This window comes from Acartia tonsa, chromosome 1, assembly GCF_053477335.1.
Source record: "Acartia tonsa isolate MP-2025a chromosome 1, ASM5347733v1, whole genome shotgun sequence".
Taxonomy (NCBI): domain Eukaryota; kingdom Metazoa; phylum Arthropoda; class Copepoda; order Calanoida; family Acartiidae; genus Acartia; species Acartia tonsa.
This window is the reverse complement of record NC_137260.1, coordinates 31,272,796-31,300,571: the sequence shown is the minus strand read 5'-3', so window position 1 is coordinate 31,300,571 and position 27,776 is coordinate 31,272,796. Positions and strand designations below refer to the sequence as shown.

The 27,776-nt window shown below is 36.5% G+C and overlaps 1 protein-coding gene across 1 annotated transcript; it reads right to left on the bottom strand.

Moving 5' to 3' along the window:
- LOC145329523 (SET and MYND domain-containing protein DDB_G0273589-like) lies at nucleotides 1–26,355 on the bottom strand. The gene is made up of 21 exons (XM_080173744.1): nucleotides 26,278–26,355; nucleotides 24,130–24,182; nucleotides 23,993–24,044; nucleotides 23,493–23,562; nucleotides 22,664–22,740; nucleotides 21,327–21,439; nucleotides 19,927–20,044; nucleotides 19,531–19,604; nucleotides 18,073–18,145; nucleotides 17,184–17,240; nucleotides 16,285–16,348; nucleotides 15,817–15,892; nucleotides 14,731–14,793; nucleotides 6,284–6,330; nucleotides 6,040–6,099; nucleotides 3,853–3,920; nucleotides 3,450–3,521; nucleotides 1,265–1,348; nucleotides 873–974; nucleotides 685–766; nucleotides 1–145 (listed from the first exon to the last, which is right to left on the bottom strand). Exons 1-21 carry the CDS (start codon nucleotides 26,340–26,342, stop codon nucleotides 20–22), a joined length of 1,596 nt encoding a protein of 531 aa, XP_080029870.1. The 5' UTR covers nucleotides 26,343–26,355; the 3' UTR covers nucleotides 1–19.
- Between the last annotated feature and the right edge of the window lie 1,421 nt (nucleotides 26,356–27,776).

Sequence of the window (27,776 nt, the reverse complement as noted above, 5' to 3'; positions counted from 1 at the left end):
TTTCATTTTATATTTTTATTTAATATTGTACATTATTTTGTTTAGCCCATGCCATAAAACGGATTGACTTGTTGTTGGTTTGTATAAGGTTAGCCAGGGTCAGATACATCTCTGGAACAACTAGCACCTCGTGTGGACTTGACACCTGTAAATATAATACTTAGGTAAATTAAGATGATGTTTGTCTGGCTGTGTCATGCAAAGGATCACGCTTACCAAGGTTATCTTTTATAGTGATTTTTTTAGGAACAGAGATTGTTTATTGCTTTTTAGAGAAAGTATACCCTATTTTTTTTTTAATAAAAAAAAATAACGAAATTCAATTGAAGCCTTTAACACTACGCAATGTATTAGTCGTAATTAGTAGTCATAGAAACTTATTTTGTGTATTTTGTAATATTTAAAATTCTATTAATCGGGGAGGAAATGGACAATGACGGTATAATCATTTCACAACTAATTCCATCCTACAATATTTATCTCATATTAGCTAAAGGCAAAGTTAAAACTATAGAATTGGGTGGAATATTGACTATATCCCTTAGTATTATATGAACTCGTAAATGAAGAAAAATCTTGTATTTATCCTAGGTTAGCAAAAAAAATATATATTTACGATCAAAAAACCGAATTTAATCAATTCTTAAGACTTAAAAATCCAATCCGTGAATATTAATATTTTACCTGAACACAATCACCCATTTGTAGGCAAGTATTTTCAACATTATTAATTTCTAGGTTGGATGCCTGCTTTTCTAATTCAATCCTATATACAATATTATTTACATGTTTATCTTTAAAATTTCTTTTTTGTGTTATAAAAAGACAATTAGATATGGATAAAATAAGTTTTTTTTAAAAAAATAGTTTACCTATGTACCGCCCAACGAGTGTTTGATTCATAATCTTTTTCTGAGAAATCTGGTAGATCGTCGCGAAGTGGATAATTTTCTAAACAAGCTTTACAGCAACAGCTAAAAAATAAAATATTAGTAAGTAAATCATGAAAAGATAACTTTTTATATTTAAAAAAATTGTTTATCACATCAAACAGAAATTTGACACATATTATTCCAAATTTTATTTGGATTATTTCAAAAGGTTCAGCATAATAAACACCTAATTTTTGGCGTTACAAAATATCATCAAAGAAAAGCAAACAGGCAGTAAATCAATTTAGATTTTTTAAAGCAACTCACGAAGCAAAATCATCAATTGACCTTTTGTTTGTGTAGTATAGTTACCAAGGTCGAAGGTATCTTACCTAAATCCTAGATTTTTCCTTCTTGTAAATTTGTCAGTTAAGAAATAATGTTCTCCATAGAAATCAGAGATCTCCTCACCGGCTCTAAAATTGTTGAGTTTTTTTTTAAAATCTATCTCTGTTTTTTAATACAGGGGGGGTATTCTTTTTCTAGTGGCGATTAGGATGGTAGAGATACCCTCCCACTAAAATAATTATAAACCTTCCCTGGACCAAAAAGAAACTTGACTGTACCCTTTCGGTTCGCTATACACAAACACAGACAGGCGCACATAAGACAGACATACATCATGTTACTTTGATATAATGATTAGTAGCAATCAACTATCGTGTCCTTACTTTTGTCAATTATGTTAAGGTGGCCCGATTTCTATTACAATAAATAAGTGTTTTGTTTACAAAAAATAATAACAAAAAATAGGGAGAATTATTTTTTGGGGGTAGGGGTTTCTCAACCCCACGGAATAAGGGTTAAAATCACTGCAGTAAAAGCAGGCATATTCACTGAAAAATAGAGTCCAATCGGTTATTACTTTTGTTTACAAAAAAGGGATAAAATTTTTTCTCTTTTGGATGGTTGGGGGTGTCCCATCTCCTAAGAAAATAGTTTAAAACAACCACAGGACCAGTAGGTATACTCCTAGAAGAGTAGAGCCCATTTGGTTAAGCGGTTACCAGGATCTTAAGCTTTAGACGGACAGAAAGACAGACATCGTTCTACTTTGCATTTTAGATAGAGCAGCGACGCTTATAGCAAGGACAGCCATATCCCTATATTAACAGCAAGGGTGTACTGCCAGACCCTGATTATAGAGTAGATATACAAAACTAAAAAGTGCACTGAGTAAAGGGAATTGTTTTAGTAAACATATCTTCTTCCTCAAATATCTCAATACAAACAGTTTATACAACTCTACAAAAATGGGAACAAAACATAAAACCTTGAAATTTTTAATATAAAGTTAAAGCCTATATGTCCTTTTAAACCCATTATTTCAATGTAACATTGCCTGTTTCAGAAAAGAATTCAATATGTAGTTAATATTAAATTCCTAACCTTAATGAATTATCTAAACTTTTGTTATGTTGTATGAAAACTGATTTCAATACACACAACAATGTAAATAGAGCGTTACACTCGATATAATGTTTACTTAAAACAGAAATCTATCCTATATTTAAAAGTGGTAGGATGTCTACTAAATCTTGAATATAGTACTTAGTTTCTTTTTTGGTTTGTCTGTTAAGATCTCGCTAAACACTAAACTAATAAATTTCTATATTTTAGATAGTCCTAGAATGATTTTTTTCTATGCTTCACTCCCCCTTTCAAAAATAAGCCCTGAACAAATTACCCCTTTTTCTCCTTCCAAATGTTTTTAACAATTCATGAAAAAAAAAAGATTGTCATAAAACTTTTTCAAATATATAGAAAAGATTAGCAACATACTTTATAATTACTTTACTTATTAAAACTTATTTAGCTGTTGTAGGGAAACAGCTTTACACAGCAAATTCTACATATACTTAGTACACAAAATACATTTAGTAGTTTTGAGCAAAAGGAAAATAAAGTTAAGAGTTCAATTTCAAAGGAATCAATAGAAAGTTGGTTGGATAAAAGATACATTCAACTGACAAATAGATGAACAAGGATGAAAACAATCTTAAGTAGCGAAGCACAAACAATTTTGAATGGACCAACGCATTAAGTTATAGAGCAGATTTTTAGTGTTATAAAAATAAACATTAAACATATATCTAGATGGTACGAAATCACAAAACCTTTGCTAAGAAAATATACATAGGTCTTTTGTAGTATGACCGACAGATTGGCGGACCAAGTAAATATACTGTATGCTCAACTCATTATAGTATAAGGAATCTTCACTAAAAATTTTCATGCCGAGAAATTGACGTTTCTCCAAATATAACTGCGTCTTACATGCGGACAGGCAGACGGATATTTCGACTTAATTTGAATTAATATTATTTAATAAAATATGTGTGTTGGTTTTGATTGACTGTGTTCTATAAAATATCTTAAACGGTTCATCCATTAAAATATTTTAGAATAGCTATAGTTTTAAAAAGTTACAGCGTTAAAGAGTTGAAATAAGAAACAAGGATTTCAATATTAAATGAGATTTGTTTTCCAAAATAAATTATATAACACAGCACTTACTTTATTTTTCTTTTTGCTGTGATAATTTCTGTTGTTCCCCTCTTGTGAGCTTTCATTGTATTTACATCACAACTAAAACAATTAAATGATATTTTGTTCATATATTTTATTTTATTTTCAATAATTTAAAAGAACAATTTTTAATTATAGGCAGTCTGACTTTATGATAATGTAATGTTTAAAAAGAAAACAGGGATCGTAAGGGAAAAGACAATGGACGACAAACTATTGTAACTCTCCGCTCCCAACTATTTCGGCCGGCTCTAGCCGGTAAGAGGCTGGTACTAATAATTGGGGAAAAATGGTTATTGGTTATGGTATATTAATAGACAGATAAAATTTCAAACAATCGTACAGACAAAAAATAATCTGACAGACATCTTGCTTCTTGAAAACCAATTACCTGTTGTTAAAAAGAGATATATTTGGGTATATTCCTGCTCCAATCACCTTTACTATATCTACAGATCCCTAAAAACAAGTAAGCATTTATCACAAGTAAGTTATGTAAATTTAGAATACAAAATAAGGTATCTTATAATGAATTTCTGAACCAAATTTAAATTTCATAGATATTATAAATTTTTAGGGAAAAAACCTAATTTTATTGGGAGTGGATACAAAACGGCGAAAAACATAACGGCGAATGTTACAAAACTGCGAAATTACAAAAAGTCGAATGTTACAAAACGGCGAAATTACAAAACAGCGAATGTTACAAAAAGGCGAAATTACAAAACAGCTAATGTTACAACTTTTTCACTTTGTATTTTTGTTTTAGTACCTTAAAACCGACTTAATTATTTTTTTTTTAAACTTAAATTACTTTAAAAATAAGAGGTCTACAAAAAAAACCGATTGCATATCTGAATTCTATGAAAAATGTTACATCTACTACTTACTAAAAGAACCGGCTAGCTATCTTAAATAAAAAGTGAAAAAGTTGATACGCCTTCTTTTAAAAGAAAAACTTCCAATTTTTGTAATTTTATATATAAAGAATAACGAACCACTTTATCTACTCAGTGATCCGTGGGTTGATGAATAAGGAGGATGCCCTGGCTCGCTCCAAGTTTCCAGAGCTATAAGCCAGAAAACATAAGGAGTTCCTATTTGGAAACCGTGACACTGTTTAAAATTCACTTGGTTTTTTTTGTTTTTGGATACATAATTTGTTCATTGATTTAATGTATAATTTGTTTTCTCTTTGTTTGAATAATAAATTAAAGAAATACCTACTTAGTTATATTTTTGTAACAGTCGCTGTTTTGTAATTTCGCCGTTTTGTAACATTCGCTGTTTTGTAATTTTGCTGTTTTGTAATTTCGCTGTTTTGTAACATTCGCTGTTTTGTAACATTCGCTGTTTTGTAATTTCGCTGTTTTGTAACATTCGCTGTTTTGTAATTTCGCCGTTTTGTAACATTTGCCTTTTAGTAATTTCGCTGTTCTGTTTTTCGCCGTTTTGTATCAACTCCTTTTATTGGCCTATGATTACAAGCAGTTGCCCCGAGCTGCTGACTCAGCCATGCATCGCTAATTAATTATTATCATACAAAATATTTAAGACGGTCGTCTGCCTTTTTGAGCCACAGCTGCTTTTCGGAACATAAAGTCCCAAAATTTGTAATTCATCAGACAGAGATTAGAGCACTTTTTAAAACTAATCTGCAGCCGCAGTCAAGACAAAATAAACATACGTGACATTCAAGCTCTAAAGATTTCCATACGCTTATTCAACTCTAATAGTTTTATGTACTTTAGAACTGTTTAAGTCTCTTTATACAATATAGGTTTAAGTTTAATGTCAAGAGACACTTGAAGATTATCCCATATTGAATTACATAGAACTATGTATTTCACTTCAAGTTTAATTTTAAAATAAAAGAATTGTTAAAAAAAGTCTTATGTTGTGTCCTTTTACAAGAAATCATGTTCGGTCATTTTTGTCTTTGTTGGTCTACCATTCTTTTGTGCTAAATATAAGCTTAAACAATAAAAATTCGAAGTAAGTTGTTGAGCACTGATAAAATATTACCCCCCCCCCCCAAGCACAAATTACCCCTTCCCCCCTTAAAAAATTTTACCCCCCCCCCCCAAAAAAAAAAGCGGACACCCCTGGGTGGGGGGATAGTTTTTCCATTTATTTTTAAAATTAGGTTAAATGAGGTACCGGGTAACCCCTCAGGGTTAGGCCTAGGAAAATAATTACACTTTTCGTCTCATTTTCAATTTATTTAAAAATAAAGGGACTTAATATACTTAACAGGCACTTTGTGAAAAGTCATCAAAAATCCAAAATTGTGTTTTTAAAAGCAACCTTTTTTCAAAAAAAATATGAGAGTATAAATATTAACTAGTCTGTTAATTTGTTTATGCATGTATTGGTTGATATTTCTGGAATTTTCGTTGCAGTTATTATTTTTTAGCTTATTTCTAGCCGCCAAACTAAGTAATCAGCCACAGCCACAAAACAATTTTAATGATCAGCTGTGAGAAAATTAAAGACCAGCCTCAAAATTAGCAACTGCTAATATCTGCAACCAAAGCTTAGAATGAGAAGTACAAAAAAGAATGATGAATAACCTAACCTGACAAATATCTTGTAAGTAAAACATCAGATCTTTATCAGGCACGTCTAATTCACAAATCTAAAATAAAACAAGGATCACAACAACTCTACAAGTGAAGATATAAACTAGACAGATAACGAACATACTTGTGAAGAAGAAGCATGTAACCCAAACATCAGAGCTTGATCTTTAAATCACCACTAAAATGATTTAAAGATCAAGCTCAGATTGTAGAGTATCATTACAACTTAAAAAATTTTACCTCATGACAATTATCATCTGCTATTCTCAGGAGTCTGTCAGCCAGTTCTGTACAAAATTATAATAAATTACTTTTAGTATATTTCTGGTAAGCCGAGCGTTCTCGGCCCACGGGGTAACGAGTTCGGATTCAACGAGCCCTAGCCTTTAAGTATTCTACCAAACAAACAAGCAGGATTCAATCATACAGAAATTATATATTTAAACTGAATAATATTTACAAGTTATGTTTACTATATATATACAACAGATTATAACAATGGTCAGGTTTGAAGGGGGTGTGGGGCGCTAGGGCTTAGCTCCCGACGGTAGACAGGCTGTGGGGGCAGCGGTGGTAAAAGGGGAGGCAACGCCTCCCGGTTATATAAGCGCGTGAGGGACTCGTGATAGTTGCATGTTTGAGTCCCCTCCCCACATTTAGGCAGGCTAGTTTGACCGCTAAGTGCGGGGTCAACAGCGGTCATGAGATAGATGGTGATATAATAGGATTAGTGCAGGGGGTTTGTTATCATAAGTCACAGCGAAGCAACTCTGTAAACGGCCTGTCCGTCTGGGTGTCGTATTACCACAACCTCCCCTTCAAGGGTTGCGTGGCTCCTGAGCCACCAGGCCTTGAACCTGGGGATACGACAGCCTATGCCTGCGCAGGACAGGCAGTTCTTGGGGCACAGCTCGATGGAGGACAGCTCGGGCTACACAGGCTCCCTGGGACACTCGTTGCTCGGTCTGACTGTGGTTGGTGATCAGCATTGTCAGCTCCTGGTTGGCTTCTAGGCGAGGGTTGGCGACGGCCAAGCCCCGCCGCTGGAAATTTTGCCTCGTCTGCAGGATTAGTTCTGTCTCGGCTGGTAGCTGGACACGGAGGCCTAGGCAGACTCTGATGGTTCCTAAGGGTGGAATGGCGATGGCAAGGGGTGCATAGAACTCCATGGGGGCGCCTGCTTGATTCAGGTTGCTTGGTCTCCTAGCTCCTACCCGGATGGGGATGGCTGTCATCAGCAGGGGGCACATGGGTTCTTCTTCTTCTTCTGGGGCGGCCTCTTCCATCGCAGTGGCTGGCTCTTCTCCTACAGGCTCGCTGCTGGCTGGCAGGTTCTCCATGTCCGCGTCAGGGTTCCAGATGGCATCTCTGAGTGGCTCTGGAGCGGGCGGCGGCGGCGGTGGTTCGTTGGGTCCTGCAGGTTCTCCTCTACTGGGTCACGATCTTGGCCGCTAAGCTGTGGGGCGGCTGCGGCTGGCTGGTGCACTGGGAGCTGTCCTGGGTTGCTAGCTGCGGGCGCCGCCGCTCCAACTGGCAGCTCAGTGGCATCCTCGTCGCCGTCCATGTCAACTTGGATGTCTGCTGGGATCTGGTGGGCAGTCACATCTCCAGTGTATTTGCGCAGTCGGCCTACATGCGCGGTAACTTCTGAGATCCTGGCTACTGGAGAGGCAGGTTTAATGACATAATGGACTTCTGTAGCTTTCCTCACTACTTTCCAGGGGCCAGTCCATCTCTTGGTAATCTTGGCTGCCTTCCCTGGCACCAGGCGGGGGGCCAGGTACCAGACCAAGTCTCCAACCTCATACTTGGCCGTGCCTTCGTAAGCTGCCGCGCTCCTCCTGATGGCTCCCTCCTCCTTCTGCTGGATGGCATCATACACTGCATAGTAGCGCTGCAAGAGAGCTTGGACGTTGGCTGGAACTGAAGCATATTCGGTCTCTGGCAGCCGTAGTACCATGTCCACCGGAAGTTTGGCCTCTCTCCCAAAGAAGGCCAAGAACGGGGTCACGCCAGTAGATCTGCAGGCCTTGGTGTTGTATGCGAAGGCGATGGCAGGCAGGTGTGGCTCCCAGTTGTTATCGTCTCTGTCTAGGAACAGGCGCATGCCTGTGTTGAGCGTCCTATGAAACCTCTCCACTCGGTTGGACTGCGGGTTGTAGGGTGGTGGATGTGTCAGGCCAATCTCAAGCCTGGAGGCCAGTTCCTGGAATACCTGGCCGGTAAATTCCATTCCATTGTCGGAATGGATCTTCAGGGGGCATCCGAACGTGGCCAGGTGGCGGTGCAACAGGGCTTCAGCCACCGTGAGGGTGCGCTTGTTGGGGATGGCGTAGAGGCTGACAAACCGGCTGAATCCATCTTGGCAGGTGAGGATGTAGCGGTTCCCAGCTGGGGTCTCTGGCAGTGGCCCCACCAGGTCGATGAATAGGACTTGCTGTGGATACCCCTGGCGGGAGGGCACGTGGATCCCCTGCTTCAGCCTCTCCTTGGTAACTTTCTGGACACACTCAGGGCAGGTTTGTACCATCAGGCGGACGTCACGGGCCAGGTTGGGCCACCAGAAGTGCATGGCAACGCGGGCGATAGTTGCGTCCATCCCAAAGTGCCCAGCCATGGGGGTCCCATGGGCTAGGAAGAACGCGTCCTGCTGGAGGGCCGAAGGCAGCAGGTATCTTGTCCTCTCTCCTGTCAGAGTCTGGTCAGTGGTGGTGAGGCAGCCATGCTCGTCAAGCCCCAGGGCTGGGAAGCGGCTGGCGTACTGCTGCTCGTCTCGTTCCTTGCCACGCAGCTCAGCCTTGGTTGGGGCTTTGCCATCAGCCACCCATTGGCGGACACGGAGCAGGAGGGGGTCCTGTGTCTGGGCCTCCAATACTCTAGCTGGATCCAGTCGGGCGGCAGGAGGCCGGCTAGCTGCGGACTCCCCTAGCTGGCAAAGGTTGTGGATATACTCAGCCTGCTCTGCTAATTCTTCGGCGCTAGCCGTTTGCATGTTGGCATCTTCCCGGCGGCTGAGGGCGTCGGCGTTGGTATTCTGGGTGCCAGGCCTGTGGCAGACGGTAAAGTCTAAGGCCGCTAGCTCCTCCTGCCAGCGGGCCACCATCCCTGTGGATGTGTTCAGTGATTTCATCTGTAGCAAGGCAGAGGAATCAGTGTTGATCTGGAAGCTGCGGTAGGACAAGATGCTGTGGAATTTTCGGATCCCATACATAATGGCGGCCATCTCTCCCTTCCAGGACGGGTAGCGCGTCTCAGGGTCGGTTGTCTTGCGCCCCACGGCGGCAATCAGCCTCTCCTTGCCATCCTGACATTGACTCAGTATGGCAGAGATGGCGCGGCTGCTGAAATCTGTGGTGAGCTGGAACACCGCTGGCAAATCAAACCTGGGCGGCGCTCGGATGGGGGTCTTGCGGAACTTGTCCTTGAGTTGCAGCAGCTGGGCTTCCATCTCAGGCGTCCAGGTTAGGGCCTTGGCCGTCTTCTGTCGATTCATCTCGTAGGTGAGGTCTGCATACTCTGGGATGAACAGGCGGTAGTATCCAAAGAACCCCAGCAGCGCCAGCAAATCCTTGGGGGTGCTAGGGGCTGGCCAGTCCAAGATACGGTCAATATAGTCCTCTTGCATGGCTATCCCCTCACGGCTGAGGGTGTGGCCCAGATAATCCACCTTGGATCGGAACAGCTTGGTCTTGGCTGGCTTGAGGCGGATCCCTCCCCTGCGGTGGGCTTCCAAGACCTCTCGGAGCCTGGCCAGGTGGGCCCAGGTATCCTGGTGGAAGGTCAGGACGTCGTCAAGGTATGACTGGAGGTTGGCTGTGCCTAGTGGGTTTAGGACCCCTGCAATAAACCTGGAATAGACAGACGGTGCCGTAGCCAGGCCAAAGGGCATCCTTTTCCATTGATACAAGCCCCTGGGGGTGGTGAAGGCGGTGCAGGGCCGGCTGTCCTCGGACACACGGATGGTGTAGTATGCGGCCACCGCGTCTAAAGCACTGTAGACACGGTGCCCGCCAGCTCGTTCCACCAACTGCTGGATCCTAGGCAGGGGGTAGCTGTCCAGTTCCAGACACTTGTTGAGGGCTCTGTAGTCGACGGCCCAGCGGGTGCTCCCGTCCTTCTTCTTGATGGGCACCAGGGGGCTGCTCCAGGCGGAGTCTGACGGCTCTATAACTCCCTCCTGTAGCCAGGTGTCCAGTTGTTTCTCCAGTTCAGCCTCTTGCCGCGGGTTCAGATCCCTAAATCTCTGGCGGATCGGCTGGGTCCCTGGCTTGAGGCGCAGCTGCAACTCAACCACATCTGTGCAGCCGGGGGTAGAATTGGAGAAGACGTCCCTGTATTCTGACAACATAGTCCAGACCTCCTTCTTGAGCAAGGGGTCCTTGCGTAGGAACTCATTGTCTTCCATCTCCAGGGCCTCCCACAACTCCTGCATGTCTATAGGCTCAGCAGGTTCTTGGAACGAGTGGAGACGCGGGGGAGGCGTATCAGAGACCTCTAGAATGTCAGGTTTGACCAGCTCCCCTGCCACTGGGAGGCCAGCATCCAGCAAGAGGGGCACCTCCCCTTCATTGACCACCAGTACTCTAAACACAGTGGCAGAGCCAGGCCTGTGGGCATACAGGCCCTCTGGAATAACAAGATCCTCCCCAAACCTCTGTTCTGGGGCAGCTAGTTGGATGGCATCCTTGGTGCGATGGCCTACTAGCTCAACAGGGACCGCCATAACCCCGCGGCCAGGCAGGACCACCCGCTTGGCTGTGCGGAGCTGGGGTGGCTGGCCATCAGTTGGAGTGACAGCGCTTAGCCTATACGTGGCTGGTGCGGGGTCAGCTTTGGCTCCGGGACCCACCGGCCGCGACTTGACGGGCTCGGCTTCTGGAGGGGCTGACGTGTCGGAGCCAGGTGTGGCTCCGAGGGCGTCCGGCCACGATTTGACGGGCTCGGCGCTGGGAGAGGCCAAAGTGCTGGGTCCAGCTTTGGCTCCGTGGACGTCCGGCCGCGACTTGACGGGCACGGCGCCGGGAGAGGCTGGGGCCTGAGAGTTGAGTGTGGCTCCGGGTACATCAGACCGCGACTTGACGGGTCTGGACTCGGGCTTGGCTGGTGGACTGGCTGGAGGTCCCAGGTAGAGGGGGCCAGGTGGACACGGCTGGCCGTTGATAAAGGTGTCGGCGGAGAAGATTGGTTCTGGAGGGTTGGCAATCTCAGGAAACGTTGTTGGCAGGCTCTCCCTCGGCACCTTGGGCACTGGGGGCAACCCCATGGCTAGCAGGTTAGCTCCCTTGTGTGCGTTGAGCTCAGCGTCCACCCAGTGTGTGCCTTTCTCAACCACACGCGGCTGCTCAGGCAGGGGGCCTGGCAGGGGCCCCTCATAACTTAGCTCTCTCTCGGCTGTCTCCCGGTCAATGGGGACGCCACGGAGTGGGATAAACTCCCCACGCACCCACAAGCAAGGTGGTTGCATGTCGAAACAGAGCCTAGTTCCGAACTCCTTGAGAAAATACCCTCCTAGGTTCAGAGGGTGTGAGAGGTTCCGGACCACAGTCACGTGGTATAGATGGAGTATAAGAGTGTGTGAGACTGCCATATATAACTCTTTTAACTTTCCTATTACCTGGAGGGGCTGGCCTTCCTCATTAGCAGTCAGGATCTGGGTGTTGTCCGGAATCAACATGCGTTGCACGCCCATTGCGTGCATGAGGTGCTCAGAAATTACAGCAGACCCTGGTACACGGTTGCCAGAATCAATCATGGCATCAACCTGTACATGCTGGGCAGGGTCAGGGGTAGGAAACCTCACCCTGACATGGCAGGGGAAGTGGAGGTCCTGCCCTTGGGACAAGGGGGCCTCTCGTTCGGCTGGGGTTGGCAGAAACTTTGGTGGTGGCCGAACCGCAGCTATGGTGGTATCGCTTACCATGGTGGCTTAGACTGTAGCTTCGAATCACTAGAGCTTATTAATTATCACTTGGTCAACAATTTTATATTTATTTTTATCACTTGGTTGACATTTATACACACTTATGTGTTGTTATCACTAGGAGCTCTAGGTGTGATTCTGGAAGCACTGGCAGCAGGGAATGTCCGTCCTGCAAGGTTCAGAGGGGTGACGGCGGTAGGGAATGACCCGTCCTACAGCGCCGCTGGTTCGAATCCCGAAAATGGCGGCAGGGAATGGCCCGTCCTGCAGCGCCTCCGGTTCGAATCCTGGGAGGCAGCGGCAGGGAATGTCCCGTCCTGCCGTGCCTGTGGCTCAAAATCTGCTATCCGTCGCAGTGGTAGGGCTTACTTGTGTGCTGAAGCTTCGCAGCCACACATTGCCTTCTTAGGGAGACCAGCACCCAGCTGTCTGTCTCGTAGATTTGGCCTGGGTGTCCTGGGGCTTGTCCCAGCTACACTTGCCAATTTAGACTCAGTTCTGTAGCCGTCTGAGCTAAATTATCCGATTGCCGTGGCTGCGCACCTAGCGCTACTCCTACACGACACGGAAAAAGCGTCTTAACTGGCGCTTTTAGCAGGCTAAATCTGCTTGCCGTAGGCCAGAGGCCCACATATTGCGTTCAAAATGATGGAAATTCGACCTAAAAAGGCCGTCTCACGGGTCAGTTGGCGGCTGATTGTCCCCTTACTTGCCAAAGGGTCCAATCAGAGGTAGAATAGGCTAGTTTCTGTAAGGCTCGATTGAAACACGCTGACACCAAGTTCTGGTAAGCCGAGCGTTCTCGGCCCACGGGGTAACGAGTTCGGATTCAACGAGCCCTAGCCTTTAAGTATTCTACCAAACAAACAAGCAGGATTCAATCATACAGAAATTATATATTTAAACTGAATAATATTTACAAGTTATGTTTACTATATATATACAACAGATTATAACAATGGTTAGGTTTGAAGGGGGTGTGGGGCGCTAGGGCTTAGCTCCCGACGGTAGACAGGCTGTGGGGGCAGCGGTGGTAAAAGGGGAGGCAACGCCTCCCGGTTATATAAGCGCGTGAGGGACTCGTGATAGTTGCATGTTTGAGTCCCCTCCCCACATTTAGGCAGGCTAGTTTGACCGCTAAGTGCGGGGTCAACAGCGGTCATGAGATAGATGGTGATATAATAGGATTAGTGCAGGGGGTTTGTTATCATAAGTCACAGCGAAGCAACTCTGTAAACGGCCTGTCCGTCTGGGTGTCGTATTACCACATATTATCTACTATAGAGAGAATAAGATATCTATAATACAAAGTAGCTTGATGTCTGTCCGTCTGACCGTCTGTCCCTTAAGATCTCGATAACCACTGAACCGATCGGATTCTACTCTTCAGGGAATAAACCTACTGGTCCTGTGGTGGTTTTAGGCTATTTTCTTGGGGGGTGGGACACCCCCAACCCCCCCAAAAATAAAAAAAATCCAAACCCCAAAATTTTTTTTTTTTACATTTTTTGTAAAATCTCAGTAACTGCTGATCAAATTGGGCTCTACCCTTCTAGGAATATACCTACTGGTCCTCTGGTGGTTTTAAGATATTTTCTTGGGGGGTGGGACACCCAAACCCCCCCAAAAATAAAAAATCCCCACTTCCAAAATTTTTTTTTTTAAATTTTTTTTTAACAAAAACCAGTAATTGGGGTGGGGGAACCCCACTGCAACATGGGGCGAAGCCCCAATGAATCCCACCCCCCCGAAAAAAAAAATAAAAATATTTTTTTTTAAATTTTAATTTTTGTGTATGCGAACAACCTAGGTCTAATTTTTACGAATTGAAATTTTTGTGTATACGGCAAACAACCTGGGTTTAATTTGTACAAATTAAAATTTTTGTGCATAAAGCGCACAACCTGGGTTTAATTTTACCACAGAGTAATTGAACAAAGAATATTTTTTTGAATATTTCTATTAAGGAGGGTTGACTTCCCAAAACTATATAGGGCGAAGCCCCTAGAGGCTAGGGGCGAAGCCGCTAGTAATTAATAAAATATACATATATATGTATATATCCTAAAAGTAACAAGATTTCGCTAATCTCTAAACGGAAATGATTCTGTTTTGTAGTGTATCTGGTTATTGGTCCAGGTAAGGTAAATCCTCATTTGGAGAAAGGTACTTCTACCTTACTAAGAGGAATCGTTGCTAGAAAGAAAAAAACAAAAATGAGCCGATAGACGCCTTTTTAAATAAATAAAAAGTTACACAAAAAATTTTGATTTTTTTATACATTTTCTTAAAAACACAAAACTTAATCTATCTTAAGAAATTTATCAATTAAGATATGATTTAAAATTGTTCACTGTGCTTTTTTGCAGAGAAATACTTGGAAATTTTTCATGGGTCAAATGCAAAAATATTTGACAGAAAAGACACATTTTGAGCAAGATTAGTTTCTAAGTTTATTTTTTAGTTCGAATTTAAATTTGTTTAAATATATTGTATTTATACTGTTGACCAATGTTAACCCACTGCCCTAAAGTACACCATGACTCAACAAATAAAATAATTTTATGAAAGTAACAGAGGCCTCTTAGGGCGTAGCTGCTAGTAAACTATAAATTAATATATAAATCTTTTAAATATTGACTCATACTTCTAGAACAAGTAAAGGAGAGCAGAAAACATGGAGGAACAAGTTATAAGATATTGAATCCATAAATATTAGAAACATTATTTGCCCTAATTTTTGAGTACAATAAAAGTTTGTTATTACCTGCGATAAAAATTTGTTCTTTTCCAAAGTTGTGAATATCTTTGTTTGGAAAGTAACCCATCTATATGTGTACTTTCTGTTTACCTATTCCAACTATTATCTATAGATAGTAAAACCAAACCCTGACGAGTCCTTCCAACATGAATCTTTAAGAAGGGTAACTCAACATTCAAATTTTTGCCTTAAGAATGAATTGATAGTAGTAGAGTTTCGATCCCACCACCTTTCCCTCAAGAGCCGTGTAGTACAATACACGACAAAATATTTTTTTTCAGTAATTAAAATAATCCAAAATTGATATTAGAATTGTTCCATATTTTTTATAAATGCTATATAGGCAAGATATATAAACATACTTTATCCGGTATATATATTATGGAACCTTAAAAATGGGTCATGTCCGATTACATAAACAAGGTGTTAAAATCTGAATAATAATGCTTAACTGATGTCTTGAAATGGAATATCGTGCCTTCATCAAAGCATCTTTAACTGTAAAATCAAGACAAATTATAAGGAAACTTTGAATAAACTATCCTATTTTTTTACGGTTTTTGTACTGCATTAAAACCAATTCTCTAGGTCCATTTATATTGTATGAACCTTGACTTGAGCAAAGTATGTGAGTACACAACAATCTTATTTCTCAGTGTCAGGTTTAGGTATCTTTCTTTTAAAATTATTTAATAATAAATACTCCATTTAGCTCTTTTTATATTTAAAAAAAATGGTTCAATCGTTTTTTTTGCGCCTTTTGGAGGAAAAAATACACAATTGGACCATTTTTGAAATATTTATTTTTAACATTTAATATGCGTTTTAAAATTTAACCTACAAAAGGACAAACAAACATAAAGATAAGTCATTTTTTAAAATTCCCCTCTGCTTTCGCATCTCTAAAAATTCAATATACTGTTTAAATTAACTCTATTTAAGGAAAAGAAAAGAAACAAGAAATGCGCAAAATTTCAGACAATTTAAGGCCACAACAGTATCAAAAAAATAAGAAAGAAAAACACTAGATTTCTGGAAGATTTGGTGTGTAGACAAGTTGCGTATTCTGTGGGCATATGGTAAACAGTTCCTGATTTAGAGCAAACACAATATAGTAGGACCAACTAAACTTGGTCAGGTTGTACAAAGAATCATTACGATTTCCAGCCTAGATGAGAAAAAAAATTTGTATACAGATTTTAATAAATAAGCATTTTTTTTCAATTGTAGTTAAGAGTTTGTGATAATTGCAAAAGCTATTATACCTATTTATAGTAATGTTAAGTATACATTTAGAGAAAATAGGTACCATAAGGAAAAAGAATTATTTTCTATATGATAGGTACCAAATGTATATACATGAAATAATTAAGAACAGTTTGACTTAATAAGTGCGTTTGACTAAACGCTAACACACAACGGAAAATACACGATTAAAATGACTCTCTTATTTAAATTAAAGAAACATAAGTTTTGTTTACTCTTAGAAACGTAATATGTAAACATTGTGCACTTGTAGAAATTTGATGCTTTTTTTAAAAATGAATAAAACAATATAACCTGAAGGTGAAAAATAGAGTTGATATTCTTATTTTCATTCAAATCAGCTTGTCCCATTACCTCTTTAATTGCATTTTATGTTTTTTATCATGCAATACGTTTTATATAAAGATTTGTGTACCTTGATTGATACGTGTGTATAAGTTGACCAACTTTTATTATGGTTGCCCTTGTTTTATGTCTCTTACAATGAAAAATTTATTTTTAAGCAAAAGTATTTTAATCTTAATCAACATAAAAACATTAAATCCAGAAAATTGATAATTATACAATAGTTTTTCTGACGTAATATCAAATTTATTGAACATCCGGTGGTAAATAAAATAGATAGAACGAGAAATAAATTTATTTTTACTGAAGGCACAGTGCTACAAATTGAGATTTTTGAATGAAAAGTATATACTATTGATAATACATTGCTATGACTATTATCCCTTTTAAATCATACCTCTTATTTCATTTTTAATAAAATTTAAATAACCTATTTTTATTGGTAAACTTCTTTCTCATGTAAAGAAAATTTGCCATGGGACAACTTGATATTTTACTTCTGAAAGTATTAAACATCTGTGTACTGACTAGAAGAAAAGTAAGTACGTATATTTGTAAGTCTAGGAATTAGAAAAATTTAGATTTATTTAATTTTATTTAATTGGCAAAATTTCAATGGGTTATGTCTACTAAATATAATAAGATAAAATTGGTCGTCATGGATGACATAATGATAACATTATGACTATATACTTTATATTGATTGAAAATTGTGTAAATAATTTTTATAAATTTTTTAAACGTCAAAAGTAAGAGAAACTTTAGAGAATAATGAAAAGTTACTATTTTTAAAATATAAACCATATTACAACTGTGATTGTTAAACAAAAAAATGCAATATTATTCCTGATACAATTCTAGATTTATTTTCTATGAAATACTCAAGGCTGCCAGAGGTAAACAATCTAAACAATAAAAACAAAATTATCATGGATAAAAGGGATTGAAGAAAGAATTATATCAAACTAAGAGTAATCTATAATACTAAGTGGAACGATGTCTATATGTCTGACTGTCTCTCTTTTTGTTTATATAAAGCTATTCAGGGAATATATTATACATACTGGTCATACGAAAGTTTTCACTTACTTTTTAGGGGTTTCAAAATAGACAAGGGATTAGACACACCTTCACCCCAGGGGGAAAAACCAACCCCAAAAAAGAATAACCCTCCCCGTGAGTTTTTGCTTTTCATTTCAAATAAAGAAAAATATGATTCTTAAACCCATTAGGTAATAATTACATAAAAGCTGTTATAATTAGAAAATCCTAACATCCCTGAAAATTTTAAGGTTAAACTTTTATTCAATTATAATAGAAATAATTCTCGCCAATTATAAGGAATAAAACACTGTTTCACAAAAATGCATCCGGTGCAAGAAAATTGAAAAATTAGGGCCATGGACCATTATTATTATATTTGCTTGTTTCAGTATTATCTTGATTCATTTTTTGATAGACTTTAATTTTCATTATCATAATTTACGATATCATAGCAAAAGAAATTTTAAATAAGATCATGTTTGACGTCTAAGTATTTTCTTTTCTAAGTGGGAACATAGCCAAAAACCTGAACATACAATGACACTACTGAAAATCTAAACCCTCTCTTTAAACTCAATCACTAGCGTCTGTGCATACATCATTCAGCGCCTCAGATTGGAGGGAAGATTTCTACTCCTTTCACCTTTCCCTGTCTCCCGTAATAAAATGATTTTTAAATTCTTTAAAATTAACCTGATAACAAGAGCAACTTTGCCCTGAGCAGGTATATAATCTGTAAAACCACATTCCCAGTTGTGAAATACACCTACAGTTACAAATAATTATTATTGTTTAATATAAGGGCTCGGCACCAGTCAATAATCCTAAAATGTAAATTGATAGCTAAAAAATGTTATTGAGTAGATAAAGCACAATGATTATAAACATAATCCGACAAATTACTTCAATGATAAAGCATTGATTTTCGAAAGCTTTGGCTGCTAATAGATGCAATTTTATTGAATATTTTTTAAATATTTTTTTTCTGGTTAAAAGATTTATTGTAGAATAATCTAACAATATTTTTATTTGACATTTCAGCTGTATATAAATATTAAAGAACAATGCAAAGATGAAAAAAATTGTCGGTCAGTGATTCCGCCTTACAAAGTATTACTTGTAAAAATATCATTTCATTTGTTTGGTCTTAACATGCTTTATATGTAGAACTTTAAATATAGTTTTATATTATTTTCGGTTTCAAGCATTGGCGTATACTCTTTTCCAGGGGTAAAAAAGAGAATTTAATGACTGATGACACCCTTCCATCACCCCCCTACCACACGCTACTAGTTTCAAGTAAAATAAGTTTAGATCAAAGAATTTAAGATTCATTTTTAATCTATTTGTTTTACAAAATATCAAAAAATCAAATAAAAATTACAAAAATAATAAGGTTATTTTACAAAAAGCAAAGCATAAAAATGTTATTATAAGAAGAGGCAGCGTAAAGCAATTATTAAAAATCTAAAAACTATTCTAAAAATATGACTAACATGTTTTAATAGAAAAGACTCTAAAAGCCTTAACTTTTTTATTTAAACAAATTAAATAAAGCAAAGGGCTCAAAAACTCACTTTATTTTTCTACTCCCACGGTTTATCTTAATTAATAAATTGTTAGACATATTTAGATTCTTTATTTACCATTTCACATTTCTTTACTTGGATTTTTATGTCTTATTTAAATCAATACTAACTTCAAATTATAACAATCAAAAGCAAGGATTTCTTAATCCTAATTTTTTGTAGTCGAAAAATTAACATCATATGTGCAACTAAATGGAAATAGGGCAATATAAAAAAAACGAAATAATAACTAATTTGCTATCCATTCTTCTGATTTTGGTCACAATTGTAAAAACTTTGAAATTGCTGCTCCAATCCTTATTAAATTAGATTTTAAATGAATAGCAAAAAAAGGATGATCGTTTATTATAAAATTGCCAGTTATTCAAGTAAAAAATGACAATAGACAATACACAAATAGACAATACATACAAATAAGGTTTTTAATAAAGTTACCTAAATCTAAAAGCAAATTGATTATTTTTCTTTTTAAAAAAGGTTTTTGAAAAAAAAACTATTAATCTTCTGAATAAAAAATGAGACAATTTGATATTCAATGTTTTTATTTTATTTTTATGTTTACCTTCTTCTTTGCAATCTTGTGAGCAGAATATAATTTGATTACACTTGTTACATGTAACTGCTTGAAACACTGGCCTGTAACATTATTCATATCCTTATATCAAAGCAGCAGATTGTCTATTTGTCTTTCTGTAGAGAAGGATATCGCTCACCGTGAACGGATATGATTTTCCTACATAGTGAAGATTCTTAACATTTACCCTCCAAAGGAAATTGCTAAAACAGAAAAATACCCCCAAAAATATTTAAGTTTCACTCAATGCTATTTGTGGCGCAGGAAAACAGGATAGCAGCTTCCTCCCTCAGCACATTTCCTCCGTTATAATGCCCCTAAAGGCCTGAATATTTTTATTCCAGAAGAATACTAACTATAACAACAATTAAAAAAAAAACATACCTGAGACACACTGAGCAATTAGAGTACATATGACTATTATGAAGGAAGGTTAGGAAAGGTTGTTCAGCTATGACAGCCTCTCCAGCTTCTATATCCTCTGTTGCGATAACAAACCTTCCTGAAATACATCTTAATCATGATTATTATTGAAAGATTTTCTAAGAGCCTGTCTCGCTAGTTTTAGGCTATTTTAGTCAGCAAAAAAGACTATTTAAATGGCGGGACAAACTCTTTGATAAACAAAAGCTTTATTGTGTACATGAGAATTTGAATATGTTTGGTATATGAATGATATATACATGTAAGTTAACAAGGATGACAACATCCATAAAAGCGAAGCTCTGAAATGGAAGGACAAACGAACATTAACACTTGTAGATTGTCAAAACTGAATTAGAGAATATTAATGCATCAGTAAAAACAATATTGTTAGTAAATTTGTTGCAAAACTGCATAAATAGATGATACTGTTTAAGGACATACTTACATTTTTGGAACTTGTTTATAGAGATGCTTTGCTTATAACATTGTATCTTGTTGTAATAGGAATCAGTTTTCAAAAAATCAGAAGAATCGGATAATTTTAACATACAAAAATTTGTGGTCAAAAAATTAAAAATCGACATGTTTCAATTGGACGTACGGACATTCTGGTATTGATTATAGAGTTGCTACGCTTTTTAAATTGTACCTAACTACTACAGGAATCATCATGCAAAGTTTGGAATCGATAGGACAATTCTAACCTGTTTAAATTAACGAAATGAGCTAACTCTCTGTGACTGACGGACGGACGGACGGACCGACCCTAATTAGAGAAAAGCTTCGCTTTTAACAATATCAGATCGGAAAATCTTCATTTCCTAAACCTCTAGCAAGGGTTATGTTTTTTTTTTGGGGGGGGGGGGGTTGATATATAAATGGCGTTTTGAAAGTTTTGACCATTTTCACGCTTGCTGTAGCGTAAAAGAGCCTCATTTTAATTTCGTGTAGATAACCTATTATGAAAGTAACATGATCTGTGTCTGTCTGTGTGTACCGAAGGATCTCACTGACCGCTGAACAGATATGGATTTCCTTTACTGCGTAGCTTCTCAAAGGTCTTAGGAAGGTTTCTAATTATTTTTGGGAGGTTACCTCCACTCTATCAAAAATAACAACCCCCCACTTAAAAAAAAGTGCCACTAGCATATATTATAAGAAAATATAAAGTCATAATATCTATAAAATGTAAAATAGTCAACATAATTAATGTCAAGTAATTCATGACCACTTTTAATTTAACACTCTAATGTCGACAAAGGAAATTAAATTGTATGTCGACAGAATACTTCAAGCTTTTATTATAAACTGTTTATGGATGTCTTAATAATTTTATAATTTGAAAATAATTCTTTTACCTTTTTTGGCTGAATTTTCCAATTTAAGTTTTGAAGACAGAAATTTGTAACTTTCTTCTTTCGTTGATTTGTTGTACCTTTCCATATCAATACCAAGACTGCTTACATATTTTCTATAGAAACAAGGATGAAAACAACACAAAAATCAAGCTCTTAAATCAGAAGAAAGGACAAACAAACATTAACTCTTGTAGAGTGTCAGAACTTAATGAGCAAAATATTTAAGTCTAAACAAAACTGTACTTAAATTTTTGCAAAATTGTCTAGTAAAAGGCATATTTTTGATTTTCGTATTATATTTTAAAGATGCCTCGCTTATAATAGTGTACCTTGTTGTTCTAGGAATCTCATGAATAGAATAATTCTACAATACAAAAAGCTGTTTTCAAAAAGTTTTGAAATCAGCATGTTTTAAATGTACGTACGGACTTTATTGTAATGAAATAGAGTTGCTATACTTCATAAATCCTACTAACTGTTATTTGAATCAACTAGTAAAGTTTAAAATCGATAGGACAATTCTAACATGTGTAAATTAACTAAAAGAGCTATTAATTCGCTTTTTAAAAAAGGTATTAATTTTGATCTGCTTTTAAGCAAACTATTAGCTCATCTAATTTTTCTGGAAGGGTTAACTGTGCATTGTAATAAGTTGTGCCTTTTCACAGACCAGAGATTTCCTATCCTCTTCATCTTATCTATGTTTTATGAATGTATAACAATAATTAATATCTTGTCCTAATATTATATCACATTCATATTTTTTATTCAAAAAGTAGGGTAATTACTAGTAATTTGTAATATTCTCCACATTTTCGTATATCATAAATGACATATAATAATTACAAAGCTAATTACAAAAAAAAATCCTCAAAACTAATTTGCAAAGTCAAATGATATTTATTTTATTCTTTTTTTGCATTAGATGTTTTAGAATAAATCAAAGATTAAGTAGCTTGTCTTTTATTATTTCCATTGTCCCTTTGTCTTTGTTGAACACTGGCGATCTTAGTCGATTGACATAGATAGAGTTGAATGTATGTCTAACGTACTAATTTTTCAATTATACTCAAAGTTCAAGTTATAACCACTTATATAAATATAAAATTATCGGTTATAGTCCTTAAGAGTAGTTTTTTTCCTATTTCTAGCCCCTGCGGGGGGCTCTAATCCTGCGGGACCAATTGCCTAACCCTGTGGTGCAATCACCTCACCGAATATAACCTAACCTAACCTAAAATAACATATAAAAGGCATGGGGCGTTGCCACGAAAGGAACTATGGGGGCATAAAACATAAACTACATGTCTATAATAAAAATCTATTGTATTTCTTACCTAATTATGTTGTAAATATTTTGTGTAATAGATTTAGAATTAGTGTTGGCCAGTATTGCATTTAACTTCTCAATGTCCTAAATTGCAAAATTTTGTAGTTAAGCCAATGAAAGACTTATTGTCACAAAATGATATTTTCATTTCCATATTGTATTTTGGTACTTTTTTTCATACTTATGAATGGAACACCAACATAAGGCTTATATCTAAAGTTTAGAGGGTCCTAACTCTGCTTGCTAAGGTTATGAAAAAATACAGAATTGTGCAGAATTTAACCTATTACAGAACTGGTTTTTACGTTTCTGAGCCTAGGATATTGGTATTAAGTATTTTTATATCCTGACTATTACAGTTTTGAAGAAATTGGTATATTGCTTCCTCAGATAGTAACATCAACTCCGAGAAGGAGGTAAGATACCATATACACAAATAGGAGCACAAAGATCCCCCCTGCCCCCCCCCCTCCCCTCCTCGATCCCTTAAATAAGATCATAATTTTCCGGTATTGTCCAAACCCTTGAGGTTGCAGAAAACCAGTTAGGTTTATTAATCAAAACTAGCATTAACAAATTATCCCAAGGATGATTTCTTTTAAATCAAATGTAGCTGTGAAGGTAAGGGGAAATAGTGCTTTCAAAAATAAAGGAAACTTGCCTGAAGTGTAAAATGAAATAAAGCAAACTGTCAACAATATCTAGTTTTAAAGTTTCTTAGAATTTCTTAAAGAAAATTAAAGTATAAAATACAAATAAATGCTCAAAAATTATGGATAAATGCCTTTTTTAAAAATACATAAACTATTACAACTTAACTGAAAATAAACCTTTACTTGAATCTGTATATTTTCATCCGGAGCTGGACACTTCTTTGTTAGGGATTCATCCTTGTTTGTATTTGTCCTAAGAATGTGTGTATTTAAAACAAGGACAATTATATCCATAAATAGAGAAGAAGAATATTAATAGATTCGAAAAGACTGCTCTATATTTCAGTAGATGTAAGAATTAACGTTGGTTTACGGTTGGTTGTGAATAGTGAATGGTCAGACAAAAATAACAAAGAAGATCTACGCTTCTAAAAATATTTTTAATCAAAATATAAGCAAATGACTACAGTTTTCTAGGTGGAGCACTGGACTGTAAAAAAATCTAGCTCTCAAAATTTTAAAATATATCTAAGAACTCTCAAGACTCATATTAAATCTTAATTTGGTTCTACAAATTAGAGGAGTCTTTTCCCGACTGACGTTATTTTATTTATCGCAATTGGGAGGTGTAGATCAATATATAGCCCATTGTCTTATCCCTATAATCTCTGACAATTTTTAACCTTTTATTTATTCTTATTGCTGAATGATTGTGGATATACTCAAGCTTTTCCCCTAAAACAAAAGTTTTAATAATTATAGTAAGAATAAAAAATTGCCTAAATATTGATATTGAAGAGTTTCATAAGAAAATGTTTACCAAAAGTTTGAAGAAATCCTAGTTCACAAACTCCCTGTGTCCCTCCATTATATCTAAATTAAAATAAGAATGGCAACATTATAAGCTCAAAATACAAAAAAATATACCACAGGCATAAACACGCGGTCGATCAAGTAGATATTTATAGAGTAGATGCTCACAATCTTCGCAATATAATTCAGTCATCTGTATTACAGCAGAAATTCTCTTTAAGGTCCATTATTTTCTCCTTGTGCCATGAAGAAATATCATTTTCTAAAAAATATCTCATTCTATCCACCATATATTTTCCATCTAAACCTCGACGTAATTTACGTCCGAAAAAAAGGTGCCTCCCATTTAGCGAAGTTGAAGCACAGTTATGTGTAACTATAGAGTAAGTTCTTTGCCCTGCAGTTGGGATTTGGGCGACAATGAAGTTTAATTTCAGATATTGAATATTTGCTGTCAAATAATTATGATACAAATAAGTAAAATAAATTATGTCTTTTGTAATATAATATTTTAAATACTGGATGCTATTAGATATAGGGAATCTTCAAATAAAATTTCCCCGTCTATCTTAGATAGAACCCGAAAAAATCACAAAATGCCAAAATGTGTAAGATAGGCGTCCAGCCCCTCAGGCACACTTTCCAAATTATAGAGCAGCTTCGCCACTAATAAAAGAGTGTTTTTTTTTATTTGGCCACAAAAGCAATAAATGACTGAAACTTAAAAGTGTCCAACGTCAGAACAAAAATGAAAATACTTAAGACATTTTTGGATTGCAAAATTTATATTTTAAATTCTGGGTCTGAATTTGAAAAATATATCTCAGTCCTTCTAAAGTATCATTTAAGTAGCATATTAAATATAAAACCTTATTTAATCGTATATCTGTCTATTAATCAAAGTAAAATACTTAATACAAATAATAATTTCTCGTTTCTTAAACAATCTTTAAAATCAAATCATAAAAAGAAAAGAAAATATTAATATATTTCCAATCAAATCTTCGATTTAACTTTAAAAATTTTCATTAAAAGTTCGCTAGCTTTTGTGGAAATTGTTGCTGTGCAATTTGTAGAAATCATTGTCCTTGTAAAAAAATTCAATCAATCTTTACAACTAAATATGAATTCTTCTGTTCTGGCTCAAGTAGGACGAAAATCGAACTTTTAATTCATTGTTTTCAGGGTAAACTATTAATTTTGTCTTTTTAGACATCGAAATAATTATTTTGTGTCACATTTATCATTTATGACTATAAAAGAATGAACTCATTCAAAATAGAAACAATTCCTATTGAAATATTAAGAACAGCCGAATATAAGTACAGATGAAGTTTAAGTTACGTTGCAGATAATTCTTTTAATCAAAATTCAAAATAAGTAATTCAATTTCCACATAGCAATAGATGTACGGGTACGCTGGTTTATACAGTAGGTGCTCACTCATAATCAGTGGACTTTTTTCAAAAAATTCAGATGCAAATACTATAGAGTATAAAGTATTAGGTTACAATAAAAACTATTTTTATAATTCTTTTAAAAATATCGATGTTAAAAGAAACAAGAAATGTAAATATTGAATTGAACAAGACATTTAATGCTAATTAATCCTTGTAAAAATCTGCATTCCTAAACGATATGCCAGATTAACCTCGCCATTTATAGTCTTTTGTTTCAATAAAAAGAAAAAAAATTTGTTTGTTTGTTGATGAAATAAGCTTTAAACATTTATTCTTAAAATTTGTTTACATTTTTTTCATGATAAATTATTTTTTGTCTTTATTTAAGTGACTTTGCCCTAATTGTTTCAAATATTTATTTTCCTTGAAGGAAAGATTGGGAGCAAAACTAGGTTTCAAAATTTTTTGAAATGATTGGTCAATGCGTTTAAGAGATATAACGTGACAAACTGATTTTTACAAACCTAACTGCTTTATTACATAAGATTATATCGGCTGCAACCTTAGCATCTTGGGCTATGTATTCCAAAGTGGAGGGGGGACGAGCAGCAAAATAGCCTACAACTATCCGGAGAAATAAGTGAACCTTCCATGAAATGAAGAACTAAGGTTTAGTTGTTAGTTAGATCTTACCGGACAGACAATGAGATTTCAAATAGTCTTCGTAATTTGTGTTAATTATTATAATATTAAACCTAAATTCTGCATTTTCTCCAGGATCAACAATAAACTCAAAATATGCTTTGCCGTCATCTGACATTTTTGTCTAATCTGTAAAAACAAAATGAAAAAATAAATAGAAATAACATTAAATTTTAATGACAAAATTTAGCGTTTAATTCAATTAATACTTCTTCTTTTAAAAAGCGAAGCTTTTTTTATAATAAGGGTCGGTCCGTCCGTTCGTCCGTCTGGAACGGATAGCTTATTTTCGTTAATTTAGGCATGTTATTTATCCTATTGACTTCAAACTTTGCACGGTGATTCGTGTAGTAGTTATGTACGATTTGGAAAGCGTAACAACTCCATAATCGTTATTAGAATGCCCGTACGTCCATTTTAATTATGTTGATTTGTAACTTTTTTCACATAAAATTTTTATGTGATAAAATTATCTGATTGATCTGATTTTTGAAATACTGATTTCTAAGACAACAAAGTACAATGTTATGAGCGAAGCATCTCTATAATCAAGTCCTAAAAACGTAAGTATGTCCTTAATTTGTGACCTGTATTTAAGCAGTTTTTCATCAAATTTAATTAGAATTTTGATTCGACTTTTATATATTTATGTTCTGATTTTTCAGTTCTGACACTCTAGAAGTGCTAATTTTCGTTTGTCCCACCATTTCAGAGCTTCACTTTTATGGATGTTGTCATCCTTGTTGGAAGTAAATATGCAAAAAGGATAATATAAAGGGCTCAAAACTTGAACTTTGGATAACACGAATGAGGATATAATGTTTCAGGGAAAAAAGCTAAAACAAAGAAAAGATGTAAAAACAGATATTAAAAACATTTAAAACAACTTTTTTATTTCGTCTTGTATGTTAAGCCAATATCAAATGGTCCTTTTAATTTTAAAAGCGAAGCTTTTATATAATTAGGTTCGGTCCGTACGTACGTCTGTAACGGATAGCTCTTTTCGTTAATTTAGGCATGATAGAATTGTCCTTTCGATTTCAAACTTTGCGATGCTGTCTAAAATGGTTCAAAAAATAGGGACAAATTTCAAATTGTTTTGGCGTGTGACATCATACCCCCATCTCTTTTCTAGGGGGTTTCTTTCCTCCTTCCCTTTTCTTTCCCCTCACTTGTGACGTAAATATACAGCCCCGTCAAATCAATTTGAAATTTGTCCCCATTTTTTGCACCATTTTAGACAGCATCAAACTTTGCATGATGATTTCTGTAGGAGTTAGGTACGAGTTAGAAAGCGAAGCAACTCTATAATCGTTACCAGAAAGTCCGTACGTCCACTTAAACATGTTGCTTTTTAACTATTTTAACAACTAATTTTTATGTTATAAAATTATCCGTTTGGTTTGATTTTGGAATACTGATTCCTAGGACAACAATGTACATTGTTATAAGCGAAGCATCTCTATAATCAATTCCTTAAAATGCAAGTATATCCTTAAACAATATCCTGTATTTAAGCAGTTTTTCAAAAGATCTACTTACAATTTTGTTT

Coding starts and splice junctions, on each gene's coding strand:
- LOC145329523 (XM_080173744.1), bottom strand. CDS start 26,342: ATGTCAGATGACGGCAAAGCATATTTTGAGTTTATTGTTGATCCTGGA. Junction 24,183..26,277: donor GGAGAAAATGCAGAATTTAG/GTTTAATATTAT, acceptor ATTTTAATTTAG/ATATAATGGAGGGACACAGG. Junction 767..872: donor ACTCGTTGGGCGGTACATAG/GTAAACTATTTT, acceptor TATTGTATATAG/GATTGAATTAGAAAAGCAGG.